Source organism: Vulpes lagopus, chromosome 2, assembly GCF_018345385.1.
Source record: "Vulpes lagopus strain Blue_001 chromosome 2, ASM1834538v1, whole genome shotgun sequence".
Lineage (NCBI taxonomy): Eukaryota > Metazoa > Chordata > Mammalia > Carnivora > Canidae > Vulpes > Vulpes lagopus.
Window position 1 is genome coordinate 124,294,173 of NC_054825.1, and position 14,653 is coordinate 124,308,825.

At 37.2% G+C, this 14,653-nt stretch overlaps 1 protein-coding gene across 2 annotated transcripts in view; it reads right to left on the reverse strand.

The window, feature by feature from the left end:
- PTPRK (protein tyrosine phosphatase receptor type K) overlaps positions 1 to 14,653 on the reverse strand; it is a 553,399-nt gene that overhangs the window by 416,416 nt on the left and 122,330 nt on the right. For both annotated transcript variants that reach the window (XM_041730420.1, XM_041730431.1), the window contains exon 2: positions 8,823 to 8,945. In XM_041730420.1, the coding sequence (XP_041586354.1) occupies positions 8,823 to 8,945 (123 nt within the window). The remainder of the gene's footprint in view (positions 1 to 8,822; positions 8,946 to 14,653) is intronic.

The following is a 14,653-nucleotide window of genomic DNA, read 5'->3' on the forward strand; positions in this document are numbered from 1 at the left end:
TGGATTCCTAAGGCATGAAACCTCTGCAGACTTACTTGACCTCTCTGAACCTCATCTCCCTCATCTATAGAGTGAGGTTAATACATGCCTCAAAAAGGGCTTTTTAAAAATTAAGTGATGAGGCCCCTGGGTGGCTCAGTCGGTTGAGCGTCTGCCTTCAGCTCAGGCCATGATCTCAGGTCCTGGGATCGAGCCCTGCATCTGCTTCTCCCTCTCCCCTCAGCTCCTACTCCCTGCCCCCCGCTCATGCTCCCTCTTTCTCTCTCTCTCAAATAAATGAAAATAAATAAATAATAAATAAAGCAAATAAAAATTAAGTGAAATGCCATATTTTTCAAAAATGCCTGAGATTAAAGAAAAGTGGTCAGAAAAGCATCTATCCTGCTTGGATAAAACCTCCTCTTTGTGGAAGGAGGAAGAGGTCTGTACAACATACCACGGCTCCCTCAGCAGAAACTCGGTTTAAAAACTGACCATCTTCCAAGATTTTACAAGTATCTTTTTAATGTCCTGATGATGAAGCACATAAACACAGCTCTATATTTTGCACAATATCAACTATGAGTTAAGTAACATTACATATTCTTCAAATAATCTCTAATTAAATCACTTACCTTTTGCATTTTTTTTGTATATGTATTTTTCTTTTCCTGGCATTCTTCTTGTGTTCGAAAGATAATAAGCCTTTCAACTGAGACTAAGAGAATTCCTCAGCCACCATGAGGCAAGTTTATTTTGGGAGAAGAAAAGTATAAGGTCATAAGGGCGCTTTGGTCACACTCCCCCCAAGGAAAAGTAATTTTGTCTCTTTGGACTATGTATTGATTTTAAGGGACATGTAAGGCACCTGTACAGTCTTTGAAATTATTCTGTATTCTTATCCTAATTCATTTAAGAGGTTGAAAGTTCTCTAGCTCTGACACCAGTATTAATTTTTTTCCTTTTTTTTTTTTAATACTGACCTGTTTTTTTCCACTGAGATATATTGGGATATATCTAACTTAGATACATTATGTACCTGAAATATCAGGAAAATATTCCCGTCTCAGCATGCCATCTCTGTCCACAGTAATTTAGACATTCTTCATGCTGCATTTATGTCCACAAGGGTAATAGTCCTTACATTAAAAACCAGCCTTCAAGAAGTGTTTCACCCTTCATGTAGTCCATTACTGCCTTTCCCTCTCTGACCCTGCGCTGCCTCCAACTCCCACTGTTTTTAATAAGCAACTCAAATGTGGTAAACTATCTTCTCTGTGCTAAGGGCAAAAGCACCGACAGATACGTGATAGCATGGTTCAGAAGAACACACTGAAATAAGCCCATAATTCTAATCTTAAAATATCCCATTGCAAACAAAGTCTTAAAGTTATTTTCAAGCCCTAAACTTTAGTCTGATTCCTGTAGTCCATGAATTTTTCTTCAGCCGTACATGCTCTAATGAGACAGCAGATAATATATGTGTTTCTGAAGGTCTGCTTAGATAGACATGTGGCAAGTGTTCATCAAATAACTAAAAATAACATACAGGTAAATCAAAGAAAGGGCAAAGTATCTCCCTAGGGGTTGAGAGTATCCTGTAGGAAACCCTGAAGCTCAGCAGCAATTCCAAACAAGTCTCAGGTTCCATTTCTTTTTTCTCTTCTTTTCTTTTCTTTTTTTTAGATTTTATTTATTTATTCATGAGAGACACACCAGAGAGAGGCAGAGACACAGGCAGAGGGAGAAGCAGGGTCCGTGCAGGGAGCCCAATGGGGGACTCGATCCCGGGTCTCCAGGATCACGACTTGAGCCAAAGGCAGATGCTCAACTGCTTAAGCCACCCCAATGTCCCTCAGATTCCATTCCATGCAAAAATTAAGAGTCACTTGTAGCTTTTCAACTTTGGAAACAGTATTTTAGAGGAAATAGCAAAAAATCCAAAATAGATACCTCACTATCCAGTGGATTTCAACATCTGTGAGTGACTCAAGGAAATGCATCAGCTACACTACAAGTATGAAGCAGGATGGTACTGTGGCAAGAAGGACTCTGATACTAGACGAGTTACGTTCGAAATCCCATCCCTGGGTTGCTTTAAGAGAGTTATTCACTCTAATCTCTAAAATGTCACTAATTTGTAGGGTTCATGTGAGGATCAAGAAAATAGATCATGTCCCTGGTATGGTAAGACCCAGTAAGCCAACCCTAAGGCAGAGCTCACACTACCAAGTACCTTCATCTCAGAGATGCTTATGGGAAAGTGTTGAGTGTGCACCAAACCATTGTTTTCAAAGTGCCCCTGGGACACTTCTATCTCTTGAGTGTTTTTAACAGAAGCCGTCCTGACGGAGCTGGGGTGGTGGAGAAGAAAGGGGCAGGGGCAGGGATGTGGGCAGTTCAAAGCACACAGGTTCCAAGGCTATTAGCTACTAGTCCCCTGTGGCTGATTTTACATATCTGAGTACTGAGAAATATTATTTTCAAAAAAAGAATTCTATCATCAAAAAAACGATTTGCTAGTTTTCAAAAAAAGAATTCTATCATCAAAAAAAATGATTTGCTAGATCCTCTAACATCAACTAAACCAACCATCATACTGCAACTTAATGACTCTATTTGCCATCACTCTATACACGTAGCTTCATTTTTCCATCTCTGCCACCTTTTGACTCTGCTAAATCCGCTGCCAAATAATTCTGTTCATTCAAATGTGTGAGATTTTGGCAGTTATGACCTTGTAGAGACATGTATCTTATTACCCATTGTGTATAACAGAGTGACGAAAAGATTAGGCAAGGTGACCCACTCATTTTAATGACTGATTAAGGTTAGAAATGGTAAGTCAGTGCATAAACTCCCATGACATTTCTCCTGAGGTATATCAAAATGTGATATACTGCAGACAGAACACTGTTTAGTAAATTATGACTGTAAGTCTTCTCTTACAAAACGAAGACACTATCAACATAGAAATTTAGCTGAAATTATACAATCTATAAAATGTTTTCATATGAATCAAATTGTGGAACCCAACATTATATTTGACTTTTAAACATCACACGCTCAGGGCAGGCCTGGTGGCTCAGCGGTTTAGCACTGCCTGCAGCCCAGGGTGTGATCCTGGGACCCGGGATCGAGTCCCGTGTCGGGCTCCCTGCATGGAGACTGCTTCTCTCTCTGCCTGTGTCTCTGCCTCTCTGTGTGTGTGTCTCTTATGAAAAAATAAATAAAATCTTAAAAAATGAAAAAATAAAATAAACATCACACGCTCAGAAGAAAGCCAGGCACAAAGTCATGCGACCCATGCACACTCCCTGCTGAATACACAAACACATTTAGTCTCTCCAGATAAGTATTTGAAGAAGACACCTTTATTTTAACAACCTGGCTACTAATTCCTGTTTAAACTCTGATATTTAAAAAAAATTTTAAAGGATACACAGTTCCAAATGTAATAAGTTGACATAAAGACACATTTCTTTTTTTTTTTTCTCTCTTTTTTTTTTTAAAGACACATTTCTTAACAGCATTTTTCATTTCTCATCCTTCTCTGTGTAATGCTATTTGTTCTCTACATTCTAGTTTGGGGGTTGGACAAGAGGACAGAACTGAGATCTAGTAGGTTCTTAAACTATTAAATCATACCTCACTAGGTTTTATAACAAAGGAGGCATGGTGTTTTACTCCAATCTTCAGATTAACTTAATGACAGAGGGCTTTATTTTTTACTGTATACATAGCATGTGTGCATTTTATGGAAGGAAGTCTGTATAGTGATTTACATCATCATCAGTGCAAAGTACCAGACTGAAGGCGGGATATGATATAGTCATAATTTTAAATACTATCAACTAGGTACTCTAGAGACTCTAAACTAAAATTCAATTAGTCGTTTTACAAAAGGCTGTTAAATAAAAAAAAGCAGTTATAATTATAGCAGGTGATAAGTATATTGAGATGTCAATCATGATCCCCAATCTCAGATCTAGGACAGAACGTATAGTAAAATGGTCATGACTTTTATGTCATAAGCATAAAAGAGTATCTGACAGACAAGGTCACAGACACAGATATATTTGAGATCAAAGAATAATTTCTAGTTCAATGCAACATCTCTCATTTTCATTCCAGGCCTCTACGGAATAAAAGATTGAGATTAATTCGACAAGCAAAAGACAAAAGGGAGAGAAGGAGAGAGGGAGAGAAACCCTAAAGGGAACCCATCTTGGTAGTATTAAAAACATTTAAAATTATTTTTGAAATAAATAAGTGAAATCATTTATAAAGGCAAAAGCCAAATATTAATAATTATGTGAAGATCTTCAAATTACATTAAAATATGAACTAAATGTAATATTCCAGCAATGGAGTATTTGTTTCATTCAATTAAATTTTTAGCAGGAGAAAGAAAAACTTTTTTGTTTAATCCTTGACGAAAGTATTTAAAAGTACATTCTATAAGTTGACATTTCTGCCTATGTAAAATGAAACAGTGTCTTTGGACACAGAGGAATAAAAATACAGTTCATGTTCACGAAGAAATTATACCTCAGAGGAGAGAATGACACATCACGGATGATACTATAACAGCTACAAATGAAATGTGTACCAAGTACAGGTTAAAACATTCAGATATGAGGATAGAAGAAATATAAAAGTTCTAAGTCAATTAGAAAAGTCTTTCCAATGCAGATGATACTTGAGTAGACACAGTAAGAATGGGTAAGAGTTTGTGGAGTGGACAAGTGGGCAGAGAACTGTCTAAGCAGAGGGAAGAGAACATACGAAGGTGGAAAGATGCTCTGAGACCACAGTGTCTTTGAATGTCAGGGCACGGATGCAGAATGGTGGGAAAGGGTTTGAGCCCATTTGAGATGTCCTATGATATATCTTTATTTTAATCCATGACATTTTTAGGTATTAGTTTAGTTTTCCCATAGCATCCCTGTGAGCACTGGCTTTAATCTGCTTTATTTTCTGCCAATTTTTTAAAAGATTTTATTTATTTATTTATTTATTTATTTACTTACTTACTTACTTATTTTTTTTTTTTTTTTACTTATTTATTTGACAGAGAAAGACAGCACAAGCAGAGGGTGAGGGAAAAGCAGGCTCCCCACGGAGCAGGGAGTCTGATGCAAAACTTGATGCCAGGACTCTGGGATCATGACCTGAACTGAAGGTAAACACTCAACCAACTGAGCCACTCAGGAGCCCTGCCAGGTTTTACTAATAAGTAAGATATATAGAGAAAAGTATCGAGCTCACATTTATACAGCCCAGTGATTCCTCAGTTTGGGCACACCTGTGAAAACACCACCCAGACCAAGAAATACAGTATTACCCAACCAGAAGCCCCCATGCCACCTTCCAAGCACTAATAAACCCTCACCCCTGCCGGCCCCTCCAGCAAGTACATACTAGCCTGACTTCTAACACCATCAATTGTTTTACCTGTCTTTGAAATATATATAAATGAAAACAGCACATATTCTTTTATGTCCACTTTCTTTCCTTCAAGGTAATGTTTGTGAAATTCACTCATATCATATATAGCAACAGCTCGTTGGCGTACATTGTTGTGTAATACTCCCTTCGAGGAATGTATCACTATAAATGCATACTTATCCACTGCAGTGTTGACAGATACCCTTGGATGGTTTTCAGTTTGTACCTATTATGAGCACTGGTATGTCGTTTGGAGAACATGTGTACTCGATTCTGTGGGGCTTGTACCCTAGAATGGATTTACTAGGTCAGTAGGTTGTACAAAGTACATGCACAAAGTTATACTCTGACCAGTAGTTTATGAGAGTTTCATTTGCTCTACACTCTAAAAAACCTGAAGTTTTGATTTTCATCTTTCTGTTGAACATGTAGCAGTTTCTCATTGGTGTGTTGATTCACATATCCTTGGTGACTAAGTTGGGGAGGTACTCATATTTTCCTGTGATTTCTGGCCATTATCCTAATACTAAATGGCCTAAATTGTTTGGCATACTATTTTTAATGCACTTAGCAATATATCTTTGAGAAATAATCTTCTTCTCTCCTCTTTCCTTGTCTTCTACCCATCTTCATTTTTCAGTTATCCTAACCTATTTGTTCACCCTCTCCTCCTTCTTACCCTCTATGTTTCCAGTCCAAAAAGGTCAATGTAATGGGAAGCCCGGGTGGCTCAGTGGTTGAACGTCTGCCTTCAGCCCAGGGTGTGATCCTGGAGACCCGGGATCAAGTCCTACGTCAGGCTCCCTGCATGGAGCCTGCTTCTCCCTCTGCCTGTGTCTCTGCCTCTCTCTCTCTCTCTCCCTCCATCTCTCATGAATAAATAAGTACAATCTTTTTTTTTTTAAAGGTCAATGTCCCAGTAACTGTCTAGAGAGTTCAATAGATCAAAAACAACTTTGCATCTGAGACCTAGCCTTCTTACTTGAGGGCTGCAAAATGCTTGAGGGTGTTTGTCTGTTTATGAATTAAACAAGTAAGCATGCCTATTTATTTGAAAATAAATAAATCAGTCATAAAATTTTAAGAGGATAAATGTAAATGTCTCCTTTTGTTATAATTCATGAACAATGTGCTAAAGAAATATCCAAAGCATTTTAAAGAAATCTGTGAAACAAAGTGGAAAAAAAATGGCATCTAATGAAAAAAGAGACCAATAAAAGGAGACAGATGCACAAGGGTGCTTCGTTTCCCTTTCCTTAAAGACCAACTGCAAGTCACACTGGGCAAAACTAACGTAGCCATGACCTTTTCCCTCCTCTGCATGATTAATTACTTAATGTCCTATTAATTGGAAGACGTAGCTGAATTTCAAACACTTTCATTTTCTGTGCACATCACCCTGTCCTGTAACTACCGATTAAGCTGTTCATCAAAGGTGAACCAACAAGGTCACCTGAGCAGCCTCTCTTCAGCGATTCATTATCCATCTTCAATGGCAATTAACAATGGTAACATTTCCATAAATCAACATCCTTCTGATTATTCTCTGATTATAAACAGTCAAAATGTGTGCATCCCAGCCCACCCCTTTTAATTTTATATGAAAAAAATTCTAAATATACCACAGAGAAAGCTCAGGTGAAATATTACAGGAGTTTGTTCAATTAAAATGTATGAAGAAAATAAGGTTATGCACCTTTGAAAGAGAAATACAAACTTATGCACAAAACTAAATGGGCCTGCTGGCACCACAGGGGGCAAAGATAAGAAGCAAAGGCTGTCAACCACCTAGTACCAAGGTATTCCTCTGGAGAGAAAATTATGGCTCAGTTCAGCTTCGGAGATGACCATTTGCCTACTCAGCCATAGAAGCTGACAATTTTAAATGGAAAGCAGATTTAATTCACCTTACCCTCAACACACACATTACAGGGTGCACCAATAAAAACTTTTCAAAGGATATAGTTACTGTATCATAATTCAGAAATGTATTTTTTTAGGTTTGGTTTGGTTTGGTTTGTATACTTGCGATCTGTTGTTGTTTATTGTTGATATTTTAAGCTGTTTAGCTCTTTATATCAGATTAGTAAATTCAGAAATGCTATTGATAAAACTTGTTTCCTTGGTTCACTTGAATTTACATTTTCATCTCCAATGGCTAGTCTAAAATTTCATTTCTAAAATTCACTCATTACAAGAAGGTGTTTCTGAATTTGTAGAAAATTAATTATTGTTTTTAAAATGTCATCATAAAAGTACTGAAAACGTGTTAAAACAAATTATTACTAATAGGTAATCAGTTTATCAATTATATGTGATTATACATAATTACATAATGATTATATAGTACTGCATAGCATATTAACACATTACATTGTATATTATATATATACATGATTATATATAATGTATAGTTATAGGCTGCATTTATTTCTAAATATTGAAAGGAAAATAGTTCATGCTTTTTACTATTGTATTTTAATTTTCCTGTTAACATTTTTAATTTTAATTAATTTTAATTTAACTTATTAAATTTAATTTAGTAAGTTATTGCTAAACATACATATGCAGAGCTTGGAATTAGTTCCTAATTAATATGTAGACTTGAAGGCACATATATTATTCTGATACTACTAATAAATGATAGCATTATAAAATGATACATATATATTGCTACTGTACATTAATGTGTTTTTCACAAGAGAAAACACAACTCAACCTGGCTTAACCAGTAAGAAGATGTATTATTTCACAAAACCAGAAATCAAAGGATATATGAAGGTCTAGGTAAAGAATGAACAGGGCTTAGCCCTAGTTGTCTAAAATTTTCCCAGAAAAGACCTTCTTCTCCATTTGACAATTTTGTCTCCAGGCTGCCTTTCCTCAGAGCCAATTGCATGCTTGAGAGCAGAACGACAATGAGATAAGCATTCTCCCCATCATGGAATATAAATCCTTCCTTTCAGTCTGTTTGGACTAAACCTGTGTAATTTAACTGAATAGGTTTCAAGTAAGCTGATCCTACATTTTAGATTATTTTAAAAGGATTTTGCAAAAAAAAAAAAAGGATTTTGCTTGTTCTGCTTTTATGCATTTTTTTTCTTGGTTTTGTTTCCATTTTGCCTTTTTATTAAGTAAGAAAAAAAAGCCACACAAATACTTTTATCTTTCCAGTCAGAGATAACAAAAACATAGTGAGCATTCTTGAAGAATACAGGATTATAGAAAAGTTTTTGAGGGAAAGGCAAAGACAACAATAAGGTTGTTGGATGTGGTCAAGTAGCTTGACTACAGTCATTGACTGTAACAAATGATTGTTACACCTAAAGTAAGAAAATGCTACAAATTCCACAGCCATTCCGCCAACATTGGGTCAACCGAACTGTTCTCACCTTGAGGCATCTCAGGTGGCAGGTAATGAGGTTCCTGGGCACTAACATGTACCCACTCAAAGTCATCATATAGATCCTGGTGGTAATCACAGGCCCCTGGACCATCATCAAAGGTACAGCCACCTAAAAGAAGAAGAGAAAGATTACTGTTGCGTTCTACACAGGTTTGCTAATAATTGAGAATGTGCTGGAGAAGGAAAGATTTATACTGAATATACAATATGTCACTCTGGTTTGTTTGTTTGTTTAAGATTCTATTTATTTGACAGAGAGAGAGAGGGAGAACAAGCACAAGCAGGGGGAGCAGCAGAGGGAGAGGGAGAAGCAGGTTCCCTGCTGAGCAGGGGACCCGATGCAGGGCTCCATCCCAAAAGCTTAACCCACTGAGCCACCCAGGTGCCCCATAATACGGCAATCAATGATAATTGATACTCCTGTATTTTACTATTCTTGTTAAATTTTCACATAAAATGAATTTCTCTTAGTGTCTGTTTGAATAGAAACCAGTTTGAGGCTCAAAAGGAAGACAGAGGCACAGATTTTGAAAGATTAAATACAGTAGGAGATACTTATATAGTGAAGCATTCCTGAAAAATACAAACCATCTAAAATCTAAAGAGATTTTAACAACTTCAGTGGGGAGAAGGGGGGGAAGGGAAAAAGTAAAAATTATCCTTTTTTTTTTTTTCAGAACACAAGTTCAAAAAGGTGAAGTTAATATTTAAGTCTTACCAAATACCTTGCTTGAAAAGCACACTTTGAAAGAACATTTCACATAGCAAATGAAACATATAAAGCTTTATATGGTCTACAAGTGTTTGAGGTCAGTGATACAGTCTTTCATACTTTATTTAGATTGCTTTCATACATACTTATGACTTAAAAGGAGGGGAAAAACTAAAATGTAAAACTGATCAGATTAGCCTATAATCACTCTCACCACTTCCATTTTATTTAATAACTTTTTTCTTTAATAAATGAAGGTAGCCTCTCCTTTATATCAGTCTTTTTCCTGTTTGTTTTTTTCCCCCTGAGGGGTAATTTTATGACAGAAGTAGAATGATCACTTTTGCTTCTCAACCCATATATACAGGCACACAAAACTCAACATACTTCGTTTATTCAGCTCATGAAAATAAGAACTGGTCTGTATGTCTAATCTTGAAAGAAAATGGATTAGAACTAATGAAAATTCAGCAGCGGGTTTAATGAGAAAAACCAATAACCTGTCTCCTTTCAAGTAACTTATTTGTTTAGTTTCCATGGGGATCTTTGAAAAGAAATTCAGTGAATTCTCTGACCAAACAGCAGACTATGGAATGGTAAACTTTTGGCCTATAAATTCTTCTCTGTAAACAAGAAACTCATTTTTTTAAACAGAAATTTGTCAGCTTATATATGAATAGAAATTGCATTCCTCACCAATGACCGAGATAAGCTTGAATCAAAGAAGGCAAGATCAGAGATGTTCAGATGACATTATGGCCCTAATAACCATTTCCCAAAGTAGAACATGTATGTGGACATCCTTGAATCATTCTTATGACTACATCAATCCTGTAACATAATCACACTTCAGCAGCTTAAAAGCTTAATAATGTCTCTTAAATATGCCTAAAATAGCCTCTTTATAAATGCTTTCATGGAAAATGATGTACATCTTAATCAATGAAAGAAGGTTGCTAGGAAATGCATCTTCACATAGCAAGGGGAAAGTTTTTCTCAAAATATAATTTCCTATCACAAACCCAAAGTGACTTACTGCTTTGTAACACATGCACTCAGGGCCCCCACTGCCCTTTATGACAGTGTGAGTGGACCCCGTATATAAATTTAAACTACCAATGGAACCTACATTGGCTCATTTGGAAGACAAATGACCTTAATTGCTGCCCTTCATAGCCACTGTTAATTTTAGACTCCAGGATTCTGATTAGCAATAACCACTAGAAGTATCTGCACAAGAAAAGTGGGTCAACCCCTTCTATCTGTTGTTGCCTATCAATGCCATTATCATTCAAGAGTTTTGGAAATAGTTACTGGGTCCATTTGACTTGATTGATAAGAAATTTTTTAAAAGATTTTTTTTTATACTACAGCTCACAGTTAATTTTAATCTAAGAGGTACCATATATCTATTCACAGCATATAGGGCATATCAATAAATCTCTGATAAAAGATTTTTTAAAGTCTTTTCGTATTTTATATCTCAAGGGTAAGTACTATTACTGTATACTGAACTAGATGACAGGAAACAAATAACTGTTCCTGGCCTGATAAATAGCATAGGGGCATAGACAGACATGGGGAGATATTTATATATATACAAAACACACTATATATATAGCATTAAGACCAAGGTCATAAAGAACACAAATGACAAATGAATTGGCTACTTACACTACAGTTGGTTAAAGAAGGCTCCATGTGTTTAGGCTTATATGAGTAAAGATAATGCTGGGCTAGAATGGAGATAGCACTAAAACTAAAAACAAAGCAAAAGCAAAGGCATGCAACTTTAAAGAAACATGAGATTGCGGGGGATATCTCAAATATCCTCAAGAATTTCTGGGTTATGGGGGATCCCTGGGTTTAGCGCCTGCCTTTGGCCCGGGGCATGATCCTGGAGTCCCGGGATTGAGTCCTGCGTCGTGCTCCCTGCATGGAGCCTGCTTGTGTCTCTGCCTCTCTCTCTCTCTCTCTCTCTCTCTCTCTCTCTCAAACTCTCTCTCTCTCTCTCTCTCTCTCTCTCTCTGTGTGTGTGTGTGTGTCTATCATGAATAAATCAATAAATAATTCTTTTAAAAAAGGATTTCTGGGTTATGAATATGAAAAGAAACAAAACTAAATGTATTTTAGATATAAAATGCTTAGATTTTATTCTGCAGTTGTACTGAAGCCTTTAAAGGATTTTATCCAGTTGTAGGACAAATTCAAGCCATGCTAAAAATAATAGATAACAATAAGAGGGGGCGGCCCCGGTGGCGCAGTGGTTTAGTGCTGCTTACAGCCCAGGGTGTGATCCTGGGGACCGGGGATTGAGTCCCACGTCGGGCTCCCTGAGTGGAGCCTGCTTCTCCCTCTGCCTGTGTCTCTGCCTCTCTCTCTCTCTCTCTCTCTGTGTCTCTCATGAATAAATAAATAAAATCTATTTTTAAAATAACAATAAGAGTAATAAGAACTCTAGTAGTCATGTAGAGTTTATTTTTTTAAAGATTTATTTATTTATTTATGATAGAGATAGAGAGAGAGAGAGTGGCAGAGACACAGGAGGAGGGAGAAGCAGGCTCCATGCAGGAAGCCCGACATGGGACTCGATCCCGGGTCTCCAAGATCATGCCCTGGGCTGAAGGCAGGCAATAAAACCGCTGAGCCACCCAGGGATCCCCTGTCATGAAGAGTTTAAAGATGGAAAAGGAAGGTAGAGTGTTTGGTTCAACCTTACAACAGATAACACGTAATACATCTTGAGCTAATCCCATTATAAACAGTCCCTGTTTACAGTTTTCGGCTCACTAGAAAGTCTTGCAACCAAGTCTTCTAACACATAGTCTTCTATAGACATGTTCCCAAGTTCAATATATCCTCACATATACATAGCATTAAATCTGCTTAAAGGAGAAGTATCTTTGGAAGATTCTACTTCATAAAAACATAACTCATGAAGTCAAAGTTTCCCAGAGCTAGACGGCAACATAAAAGGAGGCAAGATGTTCTAGAACTTTTGTAAGGTAGAGGAGATGAAAAATCAGCCAGGAAACCACTTACATTTCAGTTGTTGTATCTGCCACCAGCAAGATTACAAATGAGAATCCGCAAATCATGTCAGAGAAACAGCAATCACTAGTTCCTTGACCCTTGCAGGAAAATTACTTCTGAAGAGCCATTTCACAGATTGATAGTTCCTTCATTCCAACCCACCAGCTAAGGGACAGATCAATCATTGCAGTGGGCTGCTTCCACTATGGCCATCCACCTGTGGGGCTTTGCAAACTGTGCATCTGAAGATAAAAATCAAGCTAATTTGGATTTGCCTGAATTTCTTTCCATTCCTAAGCCACTCACTACAAGGAGTGGTGTAGGAAACATTAGTGGCCCAACCCCAAAACTGTATTGCCTAAACTTCCAGCATTTGCGGGATCCCTGGGTGGCGCAGCGGTTTTGCGCCTGCCTTTGGCCCAGGGCGCAATCCTGGAGACCCGGGATCGAATCCCACATCAGGCTCCCGGTGCATGGAGCCTGCTTCTCCCTCTGCCTGTGTCTCTGCCTCTCTCTCTCTCTCTCTGTGTGTGTGTGTGACTGTCGTAAATAAATAAAAATTAAAAAAAAAAAAAAAAAAACTTCCAGCATTTGGATCTTGAGCATTTATCTAATGGACAAATGGCAGTAGACTCTATAAGAGAGCATGGAAACAGAGACGCTTTCTGCACAATCATGAAAGAAAGAATACTAAACTCAAAGCCTTTTTTTTTTTTTTTCTTATTGGTCCAAATCACCATTTTATGTCATTTCCTTTCGGCATTCTCTTTATTTTTCTAATAAATTTATTTTTTATTGGTATTCAATTTGCCAACATCTAGCATAACACCCAGTGCTCACCCCGTCAAGTGCCCCCCTCAGTGCCCATCACCCAGTCACCCCCACCCCCGCCCACCTCCCCTTCCACCATCCCTAGTTCATTTCCCAGAGTTAGGAGTTTCTCATGTTTTGTCTCCCTTTCTAATATTTCCCACTCATTTTTCTCCTTTCCCCTTTATTCCCTTTCACTATTTTTTATATTCCCCAAATGAATGAGACGTATAATGTTTGTCCTTCTCTGATTGACTTATTTCACTCAGCAAAATACCTTCCAGTTCCATCCACTTCAAAGCAAATGGTGGGTATTTGTCATTTCTAATGGTCTGAAGTCATTTTCAATAATCAGTGTTGGCTTAATTTTGAACAAAAATTGGAGAAAAATAAATTTCAAAATATTAAAAATAAATAAATTAAATTTTGAAAATATAATTTTAAAAACTGGAGAAAAATAGAAAGTCAGTTGGGCCCTGGGCAGCTCTGAACATTCGGTAGAGGACGTTCTTTTAAAAGATACTGGACAAGGGGCGGTGGAATGGTTCAGTCACGTTAGCCACCAAGTCGTTATTTCAGCTCAGGTCATGATCACAGGGTCCTGTGCCCAAGCCCTGAGTTGAGCTCCCTGCTCAGCGGGGAGTCTGCGTGAGGATTCTCTCTCCCAATTCTTCTGCCTCTCCTCATTCACTCTCGATCTCCCTCTTGCTCTCTCCCAAATAAATAAATAAATAAATCTTAAAAAATAAAATAAATTAAAAGATATTGTACTAGGATATTCCACATTCCCCTATCCAGGGCACTTACGCAGTCTTAATTTCCTGACCGAGTACAATAGCAAGAAACCTATAGAATTCTCTTTCATGGCTCTTTACTATATATAAAGAACAAGCTTCATTTAGTTGAAGACAGGGATTATTTTTCTTTATGTTTCCTTAAATAGTTTGGAATAACAAGGTTTTAAAAAGAGAAAGCCTTCGACAAAATATGTTGGCAAATACAATATCCTTATTGCATCTGTTTTATGATCTTGAAAAATGGACATTATTAATCTTTTCCAACTGTGAATTAAGCTGTGATATACGAATTGGCTCAAGTAAGTGATCATCAACTTTGCGATGATCTTTCTTCCATTAAGAATGCACAGAAAGATCAACACGTGTTACATTAGGACACAGGCAATACTGAATTAAACTAACTTTGAACAGGTCATCCTTATCTATGCTAATCAGAAACCATAATACAAAAGTTTACTGGTATAA